We start from the raw sequence: 13692 nt of genomic DNA on the forward strand, positions 1-13692 counted from the left end.
CAGTCAACTTCAATAAACGTAAGAGAGTTGAAGACTGTATGGATTGCCCTGCAACTACACGCAGAAAAACATCAAAACAATGTTATCAGGATATTTTCGGACAGCACCACAGCAATAAAATATGTGATGAAAGCAGGGGGAACAGCGTCGCCAACCCTTCAGGACCTAGCCCTCCAAATACAGTCATTACTCAGCAAGTTCCAGATACGCCTTCAGTGTGTTCATATCCCAGGAATCAAAGTGGGTATATTCGTAGCAAATAATAATAAATTACCTATAATTTTTTCAAAATATTGTTAATTTTAAATTACTTCTGAGTTTGAAATTGTTCATATAATTAAATAAAATGATTTTCCTTTTATTATATAATAAAACATATTAGACAAATAACAAATTTATAATTTTTAGACATTAAAAATGGTTATTTTAAATACAGAAATCCTTGTTTGTAAATCTTCTATTACCAAATCGATTCAAAATATATTAAAAGAAGTTATGGTTGAATATTTTGAAGAAGAGAAATATTTTGACTGTTTAGAAAAAAAACAAAACATAATGAATAATATTATAAAAGAAAATATACATTTGTAATAGTTGCATTTTAAATTTTAATGTTATTTGAAGAATTTTAAAAGTTACATTAATAAAAATATTCTAAAAAAGTATAAAGTTTTATTTATAAACTTAAAGAATACCAATATTATTATTGTCAATATATTCTTTTAACATACTTTTTTCATTAAAACTATCAATTGCTAACCAACTGTTATCACTTTCTGGATAGTCTTTCCATTTAACCAAAAATTGGTATATATTATTTTCTAATTTATGATTAACAATTGCTTCAATCTCATAAGATTTATAGGCTTTTTGCTTTCCTTTATTTTTAACTTTTCTTTTTTTAGATTTTTCATTAGTTTTTGGTAAATCATCACAACTGCTAGAGTTATTATTTTCTATATTATCTTCAATATCTGAATATTCATCTATTATCATTGGTGTTTCTGTAATATTCATATGTATAAAACTATTTTGTAATTCCACCATTTTATTTAATTTTTCTCTATTTTGTTTATCATTACTAACTACTATATCAAGTAATCTTTTTTCAACAGGAAATTCAAAATTTTCACTTTCCCATAATTTATGATGTGGTAAAACAGGTACATTAAATAATTCAGTAAATTTTTGTATATTTTTCAACAAGCAAGCAACTTTGAACTGTAAGTTATAAAATTTTATATTATCCATTTTTGTAACAGACTTATTATTATTGAATCTATAAAATTTATTTCCTAATTCTGAAAATTGATTTTCAATTTTACTTCTAAAACTTCCAAATGTTTTATTAAAATGGTCTTCAGAAATAGATAAACTTTCACCTGGATTTTTTCTAATAGGATAAACAAAATTATCATGACTAAATTCATAACCCTTTTCTGATGATTTATCTATAAATTGTTCTACAAATAGAGTATAACCACCATCAATTGCAATAGTATCTTTGTTATCCATTTTGTTATATAATCGCATATTTAAAAACATGGTCCCATCAGAACTATCTGAACAAAAATTACTTTTAGAAATAAAAAGTATCATGTCATTCATATCAGAAGTAAATTGAGTTCTTAATCCATTTTTTTTAAACTTATATGAGTATAATCTACTGTGTTTTATTTCAGTATCTGTATAATTAATTCTAGAATCATGGCCATCAAGGATTAAAGTTACATGTTTAAATAAGTCCGGATTCCATTTATGTGCTGATAAAATCCTTAACCTAACATTTGAAAACATATTATTTAATGAATCGTTTACTATTTTACTTAACCTTTTATAATTATCCTCATCCATCCAGAACTTTTTATAAAAATAATGAAATGTGCTTTGCGGAATGTATTTATCAATTTCTTCTTTTCCTGATATACCTGAAACTAAATGATATAATAAAAACAACCCTTTTTCTATTTCAAAGTAAGGTCCAGGATACTCTTTATTAGTATATAACACAATTAAAAAGTAAAAAACTGCAATATACCCAATTTTGTTTAATAATTTCTTTTTAATAATATTTATATAATCTATATGTTTAATTATAGTTCTATGTTTATATTTATTATGAATAATTGGCCAATTATAATTTAAAAAATCCCAATTATTAACAACAATTAAATTTGCTTCATCAGTAATTAATTTGTCAATATTCATTGAAGCTATTTTATATTATAATGAAATATTCAATTTTGTTTTTTTAACATATAAAAATAAATCGGTTAATGAACATTATAGCAGACAGAAATATAAAATACACCATCGGAGTTTGAATTCAAAATACTCCAAAAAGTATTTTTTTCAAAATCAATGTATTTTATTATTTCTAGATTTATAAAAAGTTGAAAAAATATTATTTTTGCTGACTAAGCAATTGATTACGTAATCATTGCTGACTAAGCAAAATATTTTTACATTTTTTAAATCTGTTATTATTTTTTTTGATTCTATAATATTTTTATTACTAATAGGTTTTTTACTATCAATAATTTTTATTAAAAATAACTACTATGGATAAACCGGCAAAAACACCAAAGCGGATCGCTTGAGCCGACTAGCCAAACCTCTTTACGAGTGGAGCTTACCACAGCAATTTTTCCAAAAGATTCAGAGAAAGTGGGGCCCTCTGACAATAGACGCATTTGCGGCCCATCACAACAACTTGCTACCGAAATATTGGAGTATCCGACCAGATCCAGCAGCAATGAACATAGATGCGTTCAAACAACACTGGCCAAAACAGGGACTGTTTTTGCATCCACCGTGGAAGTTGATTCCGCAAGTGCTGAGAAGATTTCAGCAACAAAAGGTACAAGAGGCGATACTGGTAACTCCATTTTGGCCGACCCAGTACTGGTATCCAATGATTCTACAAATGACAAGAACAAAACCGTTACTTTTCCAAATATCCAAGACCTGGCGACTAGCCGCTTGGAAGTTATCTGACAAGCCATGGAAAAACAAGATTTGGACGTAACTACTATTCGCCATCTTCAACAGAAACACCGACAAGAGACAGTGGACTCTTATAATCGGCATTGGGCAAAATGGGTCTTTTGGTGCAATATACAATCACCAAAAATTAACTGCTTGGAGTATGCACCCAAGAATGTCTTGCGATATTTGGTTCATAACCGACAGTTTTCGACATCTCACTTGAACGGGATACGGCCTTCCATAGCATCGGTCTTTAATGTAGTTTACCCATCGAGGCCCAGTATTGGTCAGCACCATCTTATCCAAGATTTTTTTACGGCTCACAAGAAACAGCAAGTGATTGTGCCTTCCAAGGAGAAGTTGGAAATATGGGATCTTGACATTTTATTGCGATTTATTAAAAGTAGATATGCCGACACGGAAAAATTGCCCGTCATGAATCTTCAACGCAAAACAGTTTTGTTGCTCTCCATTTTTACCATGTGGCGACCGAAATCTGACATCAGCCGATTGCAGCATCGAGATGTGTTGTTCCAAACTGAAGACGGAAGGATCCAAGGAGTAACCTTAATTTCCCGGCTGCCAAAGGAAGCTCAGCAAAAAACTATCTCTCTCGGTATCACGTCCACCTCTGATTTGTGCCCTGTGACTACATTATATTTTTTTATTCAGAAGACTGAAAAGTATCGAGGAAAACTGCCCGAAGAACAAACTTTGTTCTTAGCCTATATTAATGAACAAAGACCGACCTCTTGTGCTCGTCCTAACACAGTTACCAGTTGGATAAAGAATGACATGGCGCAGGCTGGAATCGATACAAACAAATATCAACCGCACTCGATTCGCTCTGCCTCAAGTACAAAAGCGGTTCAACTGGGTTTTGAAATTAACGAGGTCAAAGCACATGCCAACTGGAGCTTGAATAGTAACACTTTTGAGAAATATTATTATAAACCACCTTACAAGGACAAGGTCAGCACTGCAATTGGTAACTCTATGATCATGAATCTTACGGAAAACCCTACCATATCTGGAATCCGAACGGAGGCAACCAGTATTGGAGTAGGTACGACCTGAATACGGACGTTGCCGTAGTGAGGACGGAAGATATGGTAAAACCCGGCCCTTCAACTTCCCTCCCATGGTACAAACGCCTTTTAGATTTAATTTAACGTCTTAGAAAGTTATGAAGAAGACATATAGTATTTTGATCTAGTTTATATAAAGAATTTTTTCAAATAAAAAAGCGCGGCTCGGAGAGTTCCTTACCATATCTTCCGTCCTCACTACGGCAACGTCCGTAGTCGATTTGGTCGAAATTGAAGTGGAAATACAGTATCATGACCTCAGGTCTCTCAGATCCCCAGTCGGGTCTCCGAAACTTACATATCGGAAATTGAAATGTTTAGGTATAGTGCTCTAACCTATGAAATACTTCACTTTTACAAAAAGTAAAGTGCGATCGGGTCTCTGATATCCAATGTATCCTTTGTATACTTTGATAACCAATAAAGTGCTTGAAAAGCTTTTTTATGCAACTCAGCTTTGCTGTAATAGAAAAAAAAGGGGAGTGACAGGGCAAGTACAAGAAGTCCTTTGACGTTTCATATAAAAGCCAAATTTCTAATATTGATTGGTGCATACGGTAAGCTACATTATTGTGACAAATATCGGTTGTTAGGGATTGGATCCTCATATCAACAATTGAAAAATATACACTTTCTTTTTTGGCAACTAATTGCCAATTTTGCAAACATATCTCTTCTACTATTTGTTAAGCATTTCAATTGAACAATGCGTTGAAGAAAAATAGCCGATTATAGTTGACATTGATAAATACATGTCTTAATACAAGATCATAAGTAAAATAAAAAATACGAGTTTATTTAAATAAGATTATACAATTGTTTCCAAGTAAGCATACTCTATTAGAATATGTATTGTATTAATGATAGTTCTTTGATAAGAAGTACCAATCAAGATAACAAGATATTTTCTGTTGTCAGTAACCCAATCTAATGTCAGAAATATTACTAATCGTACATATAATCGAGATAACACCTAAAATAACGTTATTCAAACCAGTAAGGAATTCCCAGAATAAAAGGTAATCTATGACAGACATACAAAAGAACAAATGAAAAGTTTTCATAATCATAATTAGAGATAACACTTGCTAAAGTACCTGAAGATTAGAAGAACGCTTACAATAGAAGATATCAAGCCACTCATTCAATAAGATATAAATACTTGCCTTCAATTAGAGTAATTTTTACTTTAACTTAAACTGAAATAAAGATCAGTCTCAAAAAGTACCTACATTGCTCTTTGTTTTTGCTTTTATCTCTTACTTGGTTATTATTACTACTATACGACACAATGAGTCACGATTCAAACGCTGGTCCTTCTACTAGAGACAATGATATCGCTCTTCCAGATGCTGAACATTATGAAGACATGATTCGAGCCAGGCTAGCAATGGATAAAAATACGCAAATGGTCATTGCTGAAAATCAAACATATCGTCCCAAGAACACGACTGCTGCTTATAAATCTAAGCAAAGAGAATGGTTTGTAAGTTAAAAGCTATATGTTATAAAGCTTGTTTGGGCGATGATTTCTAAATTGTTTGAAATTGAAAATAGGAATGGTGCACCAATAAAGAAAAAGTTACGGATGGTGCTATTGTTTATGACGCAAAGCTAGCTTTCTTTCTCAAAGACTATGTTTTGACCCGTGGAAACAAATTCAAGAAAAATGCAGATGGATCACCCGCACCATTGGGTAGGGAATCAGTCCTTGCTTATGTAAAAGCTGTGGTTGATTTATACCATCAACAGGTAGAAGCAGGATTCAATAAGCATACAATGGCAAGAGGACCTATCGTGAAGCGCTTTCTTGACACTCATACCAAAAAGGAAACAAGACGCAAAAGAACCGAATATGAGGATCGTGGGAAAAATACTTTGAATGATGGCTATACAGATCAAGAATTGCTTCGAATCAATCAGTATTTTTTGATTCAAAACAACATCTTTTCTTTGAGAAACAAAGTCTGCTTTTCTATGAGCCATGCCATGCTTATGCGTAGTGAGACTGCTCTTGGAACACAGCTGCCAGATTTATTCATCATGGAACTCAAAAATCAAGGCCCCTCTTCTTGCTTTGCTATAGTAGCCACTATAACATTGGGTAAGACTAATAAGGATGGCAAGATTCAATATGGTTCTGCTCTTCGCCATAGGGATGTTGAAGTTTGTCCACATGGCGCTTTTGCTCAATATTTTTTTTTCCTTGTTCCATCATCAAAACCTACCATTTCCAAGCTTCTCGACTCGCCGTGATTGGTATGATACTTATTTGTTTCCAAACGCTACAGGGGATGGGTCAATTACCTATAGTGAACAGGCCAAGATTTATAAACAAGTGCTTAGGTATTGCGGTGTTCATTCAAGCAAGCTCACTCACATCAACAGAAAGAGTGCCATTAATATGGTTGCAAATGAAGGTGTCTCTGGAGACCAACAGAGACAAGTTGGACGTTGGGGTAGCGATAGAATGGTTGGTTGCTATTTAAGTGGCCTTCCTGTTGATGCCATTAAAGTGCTGGCCGGGTTCACTACTCGTAAGGGTGATTACTTCATCAATCGTGGTTCAATTGAGCCATCAGAAGAATTGCGCAAAATGGTGTTTCCTTGGATTGAACATTGGAGAGAGAAGTTTTACAGGAAGGAAGTTGAAGACGATATTGCTGGGCCAAACTTTTTAGATTTAATGGATTATTTAAGAACAGTTTTTTTGCAGGTAAGGATTATTTTTTTTACAAATCAAGTCATAATGCTTACGATATCTAATTATTTTTATCTTAGGACTCAGTGGTGTTGAAGGGAAAATACCCCGGAAGCTTTATTTGGTCCCACAGCATCTTTGATACTGATATTTACAAAGACTATGAAGAGCGTCTTTCATCTGCAATCGCTGCCAACGATGAGAAGTTCAAAATGAGCCAACATCTGGAAGTTTTGTTACCTGAAGTTGCAGCAGCTATGAAGACAGGGTTTGACTCAATGAATGCTATGCTGAACATAATCCAATCTCAGAATCAACTCACTTTGAATGCAGTCAAGCAATTGGAAGCAGAAAACCGAACCATGCTCGCTGATTCTTTTTTGCAAATCTCAAACATTGTCATGTTTTGACATGTCAATAAGATAACAGTCTTATCATTCTAAGCTAAATCTTTACAAATGAGTTTGAATAAGAATAGATCCTGATAATTACCAACTGCCCTGAACAGCCAAGTTTCACTTTCATCTCAACAGTTGATTATTTACATCAGTTTATAAAATTTTTCTTATACATGTCAAATCATATCGGTCGTAACTATCTCTTGTCATTTAATCTCAGGTCTTGCTCAAACTAATATAAATAGCCTTGGAATCTTTCTTTAATAAAAGTAATTCGACTTTAGAACTATTGTTCGGTCTCGTTAATTCTTCTTTTTCATATTTTAAATACTTAAAAACACTTCATTTTTTTTAACGAATTCTGAACTTTTGTTTAAAATTACAAAATATGGCTGACAACGATCAATCCACTCAAGTTTCCTCCCTTAATAAGAAAGGCAACCTTAATCAACAAGAAGAAGAGACATCCAGGGTCAGTGAAGACATAGAAATGGCTATCGTTGAAGAAGCTGCTTCTACCACTTCAAATGGTTTTGAATTAAAAGAAGATCCATCTATCGATGCTGTTATGGGTCTGAGGGTTACATTGACAGACCTTAGACAACAGATCGCTCGTGCTGTGGTAACTGGAGCTCCTCAAGAAGAGCTAACCAAGCTCCAAGAACAGGCAGTTAATATAAAGAACTGCATCCAGTTCTTAGATGATGCTCAAGCTTTCTGTATTACTCCTCCTACACCCGTAGGTAATGCTGTTTTCAGTCCTGGCTTCTCAAATACTGCTTTTAACACTCGGTCGGCTCATATTATCCCACCTGATCTTCCTGTCTGGCAATGGAGGGGTAATGTCTGGAGAAAAGATGCCGATGTACATGACTCCGTAGAAGACTTACTTGACACCTTCTCCCTAATCATTGAGTCAAATGGTCTATCTGTTGATTCGAGTTGGTCTCGCCTGGTCCCAATCAAGATGAACCGAGATCAACGTTCATGGTTTAACGAGGTTCTAAAAGGGCGTAGTTTGACTTGGTCTGAAGTAAGAAAGATCATTGTCAAGACCTATGCTGCACAAGACGTAGCTCAAGAATTGGAATACATGGACCAGCTCCTGTCACTTAAAATGCTTCCAACCGAGTCCATTGAAGCCTTTACAGATCGATTTCAACGTATTCGAAGGGCTGCCAAATGGGATGATGACATCAGGACCGCTTCCATTTACAAGCGTGCTTTACCAGGCTTTTTACGTCAGGAGGTCTCTCGTTCCTTGCTAAACCTTGGTCGAGATCAACAAGACTCCGTGACAAAAGTTGCTGCCAAAGCACGAATGGTCCTGTCATCAAACCTTTGTTCAGAAAGTGGCTCATCTAACCGTCAAGAATCTGGGTTAAAAATTTCCTCCTCGCCTCTCCTTTCTAAGGGAACAGAAGCATCGAAGTACAATCCAAACAACTTGGAAACCTCAAACAACCAACTTGGCAATGGTAAAAGAGTGTCTATGGGTAGTATGAAGAACAAGTTCCGCTGCGCTATCCATGGTATTGCCAATCATCCCACTGAAAGATGCAACAAGTACAAGGATTTGCTGAAGCAAAACTCTTCCTCGGTGATCACTCCTTCTGCTGCATCTAATAGATCTTTATCATTTGTGTCTGTTGCCAAGAACTGTTATCGATGTTTGGGTAATGTCCCTTGGTCCAAAGAACACGCTGCTCGCTGTCCTCGTGACAAGCCTTATCATGGTCCAACTAAGGCCATCCGTTCTGTTCGCTTGGATACTGCAAATTCCAATGGTAACAAGCCCAACCTCACCGTCACTCCTCAAGCTAGACCACAACAGGCGTCCTCCAAGGTGTCTAGTGGTGATAGCAACTTGATGGACGTGGATGACGAGGGTTATCCAGTTAGCTATGACTGTAAGAAATTAACAAAACAGAATGAAGTATTTAAAAATACTAACCATTCTTTAATTGTACCTATCACTATAGAGAACGTGAACACTATGGCCCTGGTTGATAGTGGTTCTTCTTTTAGCTCGATAGACACAAAATTTGTTAATAAATATAATATTGCAGTTGATAGAAATGTATCTGGTTCCGTTATACTTGCTACAAGTGATAATGTTAGTAAACGTTTCGGTACAACCAAATTTCCATTAAGTGTTATTTACGGTGATAATGATAAAAATCTTATTCATACATCCCATTCTTTTGAAGTCCTTCCTCTTTCCTTGGATACTGAAGTTGTAATAGGATTAGACCTAATGCACAAGTTGAACATTCTTGTTACCAACTTAGCTATCAGACATCCTAATCTTGCACCAGTTATTGACAAAGAGATTACGGATGACACACCTGAACCTAACAAAGCTCCTTTCGGTACACTTGAGCAACAAGCTCATTTCCATAATGCTATTAAACCATTTGTTGATCAAAATGCCTTAATACCAAAGAATTCATTCTGTACTGTACCCGAGTCAGTTATACGTTTAGATACTGTTAAAGGAAAAACCGCTTACCGTGCACCATATCGTACTCCTTTTAAATTACTACCAATCATGCGTGAATGTATTGACACTTGGTTAAAGGATGAAGTTATTGAACGTGCATCACCTAATTCGGATTGGAATTCTCCTTTAACATTGGCACCTAAGAAAGACTTGCTTGGTAATCTCACAGGACATCGACCCTGTCTCGATCCTCGCTTGTTAAATTCTATTCTCGTGTCAAACGATAGACATCCTATTCCAAAGATTGAAGAGATTTTCGATCAATTACAAGGATCAACTATCTTTACCACTCTTGATCTTCGACAAGCATTTCATCGATTCCAAATCTACGAACCTGATCGTGTTAAGACCACATTCACTTTTGAAGGTCAACAATACCAATTTAGAGGTTGTCCATTTGGATTGAAACATATTGCTTCCCGTTATCAGCGAGTGATTAATATTGTATTACGTGATTTACCTTATGCACAGGCTTTTGTTGATGATATCATCATATTTTCCAAGTCTTATGAGGAACACATCACACATGTGCAAAACATAATTCAGAGATTAACTAAAGTGAACTTGATCCTTAACCCAGACAAATGTCATTTTGCGCAGTCTACTGTTTACTTGCTTGGTTTCTGTGTTGATGCCAAAGGGTCTCGACTCGATCCTCGTAAAGTTACAAACGCTTTGACTTGGCCTAGACCTTCATCTGGAAAAGAGATTCAACGCTTTTTAGGACTGGTAAATTATTTTAGAAAATACTTGCCAAATATTTCTGAAGTCACTGCGCCTTTGGACAAATTACGTTTCGAAGGTAAACTTGATAAACTTTGGACATCTGAACAAGAAAGTGCTTTTGAAAAAATCAAGGCATTATTGTCTTCTGCGCCACTTCTTCATCATCCAGATTTAGAACAACCTTTTTACGTTGCTACTGATGCTAGTAACTATTCAATTGGTGCTGTTCTTTACCAAGTTATCAAAAATGAGACTCGATATATCGGTTTCATGGCACGCTCACTTTCTTCATCTGAAAAGAATTATTCTACCACTAAACGTGAGCTATTAGCAGTGATATTTGCACTAAAGAAGTTTCATCCATTTTTGTGGGGTAACCCATTCACCTTATACACTGATCACAAGGCCCTGACTTATCTCCACACTCAGCCTGTAGCTAACGCTATGATGATCAATTGGCTGGATACTATACTGGATTATAACTTCAAAATCATCCATCGACCTGGTATTCAAAATATTCTGCCAGATGCTTTGTCGCGTCTTTTTGAACCTGAAAAAACGCTGGAGGGGGATAATAAAACCATCAAAACAATTGTCACTTCACAAATTATCAATTCTAACGGATCAATTCTTACATCCAGAATGATGATGCCTGCTGACTTGATGACCCCAGCACCAGAAGACAGACAAAAGCTACTCATGGATACACACTTAGAAGGACACCGTGGAGCTCAAGCAATCGTAACAGCTTTACATAGCGATGGTATTCACTGGACAAAGCTCAAGGAAGATGCACTTGAAATAATACGTAGTTGTCCTGATTGCCAAAAATTCAATATCGCAAAGCACGGATACAATCCCTTAACCTCAATCTATGCTGATGCACCTTGGGATCACATCTGTATCGACACAGCCGGACCTTTCCCTACTTCAGTACAAGGTAATCAATACATCCTTCTGGTAGTGGACGTCTTTACACGATATTGTGTACTCAAAGCCTTGCCCGATAAATCCTCTCTCACTATTGCACTTGCATTAAGGAGTATCTTATCGCTCTTTGGTCGACCAAAAATTATCCAAAGTGATAATGGTACTGAGTATGTCAATGAAATCGTCAGACTGTATGTTGAATCATCCGGTATTGATCATCGTCTCATATCAGCTTATCATCCCCGAGCTAACGGTATAGTTGAACGATGGGTTGGCAAAGCAAAAAATATTTTGCACAAAAGATTACAAGGCAGAACTGAGGATTGGGACTTGTATGTTGACAGTACCCAAGAAGCCCTCAACAATACACATACAGCTTTACACGGCACACGACCTTTCTCATTGATGTTCGCAAGACGTCCCAATGAAAACAAGGATTATAATAACGTGCTGGACAAAACTAAATCGCCTGAAACAATGAAACAGTTAGAAACTAGAATTAACGAGTTTAATGACACTGTCTTACCTGCTATTCGTGAAAAAATAAAAACTTCACAAGCTGCCTCTCGAGACAAGTTCAACCAAACTCACAGAATTCTAACCGATATCCCCACTGGTAGTCAAGTCACGCTCAAGAATGTAAACCGTGTTGCAAAAAGTGATCCCCTCTACGTTGGTAATTACACTGTCAAAAGAAAAACTCAAGGTGGTTCATACGTGTTGGTTGATGCAACTGGAGCACTCTTACCAAGAGATGTACCTCCATCGCAAATAAAGGTTATTTCCCAGGAAGTATCTTTATCCAATACTGATCAATCTGAATCATACGATGTTGAGGCAGTTTTACACCATAAGGGATCACCGGGTAATTACTTATATAAAGTTCGATGGAAAGGTTATGGAGAAGAAGATGACACTTGGGAACCGGCTAGTCATTTCCATGATTACAGACCGATCCAAAAGTATTGGTTACGTATAAGTGAACAAGAACCAGCGCGCGAGGTTCAACTTGTTCCTAAAAAAAGATACAACCAAGAAAAGAAAAAATGTGCATCGCAATGTAACTAACTCTAAAAGAAACAGACGTTAACACATTGACCTTCTTCCACCCAACTTTCATTAACTATACATATATGTTACCAGCAAATAACGCAATTATAAAATATTTACAAGGATAGTAAAAAATGGAATTTTTTCTCATGCCTTAATATTTTTCAATTTGCACGTTTGTACGCAGTCACATTTACAGACAAACATCACTTTAGCAATAAATTCCTGTTTAGGGTTTATTATCGCCTAAATGCTTTGTTCCATTCTTGAACACTATACTTTATATGTTTATATAAAGAGCCACTATACGTTATATGACTTCACCCTACCAAGCACCTATTTCTTACAACAAATAGAGCTCATCTTGACATCTCAAACCTCATTTTGACATTCAGTTAAACAAACATCTTTTTACTTGCCACATTAATTCCAGAAAAGATAATTACAACCTGGAAGGGGGCAATGTCATGTTTTGACATGTCAATAAGATAACAGTCTTATCATTCTAAGCTAAATCTTTACAAATGAGTTTGAATAAGAATAGATCCTGATAATTACCAACTGCCCTGAACAGCCAAGTTTCACTTTCATCTCAACAGTTGATTATTTACATCAGTTTATAAAATTTTTCTTATACATGTCAAATCATATCGGTCGTAACTATCTCTTGTCATTTAATCTCAGGTCTTGCTCAAACTAATATAAATAGCCTTGGAATCTTTCTTTAATAAAAGTAATTCGACTTTAGAACTATTGTTCGGTCTCGTTAATTCTTCTTTTTCATATTTTAAATACTTAAAAACACTTCATTTTTTTTAACGAATTCTGAACTTTTGTTTAAAATTACAAAATATGGCTGACAACGATCAATCCACTCAAGTTTCCTCCCTTAATAAGAAAGGCAACCTTAATCAACAAGAAGAAGAGACATCCAGGGTCAGTGAAGACATAGAAATGGCTATCGTTGAAGAAGCTGCTTCTACCACTTCAAATGGTTTTGAATTAAAAGAAGATCCATCTATCGATGCTGTTATGGGTCTGAGGGTTACATTGACAGACCTTAGACAACAGATCGCTCGTGCTGTGGTAACTGGAGCTCCTCAAGAAGAGCTAACCAAGCTCCTAGAACAGGCAGTTTAATATATAGAACTGCATCCAGTTCTTAGATGATGCTCAAGCTTTCTGTATTAACTCCCTCCTACACCCGGAAGGTAATGCTGTTTTCGTCCTGGGCTTCTCTAAAACTGCTTTTAAACACTCGGTCGGCTCATATTATCCCACCTGATCTTCCTGCCCGGCATGGAGGGG

At 35.6% G+C, this 13692-nt stretch overlaps 5 protein-coding genes across 5 annotated transcripts; 4 read left to right on the top strand and 1 right to left on the bottom strand.

Annotated features, from left to right (window-relative positions):
- Positions 1 to 684: 684 nt before the first annotated feature.
- Positions 685 to 1515, bottom strand: RO3G_05327 (uncharacterized protein; the record flags this gene model as incomplete). The annotated part of the gene is made up of 3 exons (XM_067659917.1): positions 685 to 986; positions 1083 to 1214; positions 1326 to 1515. The coding sequence occupies 3 exons, from the start codon at positions 1513 to 1515 to the stop codon at positions 685 to 687; spliced, it is 624 nt and encodes a 207-aa protein (XP_067516018.1).
- A 1488-nt stretch (positions 1516 to 3003) lies between these two features.
- RO3G_05328 (uncharacterized protein) lies at positions 3004 to 4065 on the top strand (the record flags this gene model as incomplete). The annotated part of the gene is made up of 1 exon (XM_067659918.1): positions 3004 to 4065. The coding sequence occupies one exon, from the start codon at positions 3004 to 3006 to the stop codon at positions 4063 to 4065; it is 1062 nt and encodes a 353-aa protein (XP_067516019.1).
- Positions 4066 to 5367: 1302 nt separating this feature from the next.
- Positions 5368 to 7187, top strand: RO3G_05329 (uncharacterized protein; the record flags this gene model as incomplete). The annotated part of the gene is made up of 4 exons (XM_067659919.1): positions 5368 to 5562; positions 5634 to 6180; positions 6368 to 6792; positions 6858 to 7187. 4 exons carry the CDS (start codon positions 5368 to 5370, stop codon positions 7185 to 7187), a joined length of 1497 nt encoding a protein of 498 aa, XP_067516020.1.
- Positions 7188 to 7563: 376 nt separating this feature from the next.
- Positions 7564 to 12402, top strand: RO3G_05330 (uncharacterized protein; the record flags this gene model as incomplete). Its single annotated transcript, XM_067659920.1, has 2 exons — positions 7564 to 9085; positions 9245 to 12402. The coding sequence occupies 2 exons, from the start codon at positions 7564 to 7566 to the stop codon at positions 12400 to 12402; spliced, it is 4680 nt and encodes a 1559-aa protein (XP_067516021.1).
- Positions 12403 to 13236: 834 nt separating this feature from the next.
- RO3G_05331 (uncharacterized protein) lies at positions 13237 to 13524 on the top strand (the record flags this gene model as incomplete). The annotated part of the gene is made up of 1 exon (XM_067659921.1): positions 13237 to 13524. One exon carries the CDS (start codon positions 13237 to 13239, stop codon positions 13522 to 13524), a length of 288 nt encoding a protein of 95 aa, XP_067516022.1.
- Positions 13525 to 13692: the final 168 nt, after the last annotated feature.

The sequence above is a fragment of the Rhizopus delemar genome, genomic scaffold (genome assembly GCF_000149305.1).
Source record: "Rhizopus delemar RA 99-880 supercont3.3 genomic scaffold, whole genome shotgun sequence".
NCBI classification, from domain to species: Eukaryota; Fungi; Mucoromycota; class Mucoromycetes; order Mucorales; family Rhizopodaceae; genus Rhizopus; species Rhizopus delemar.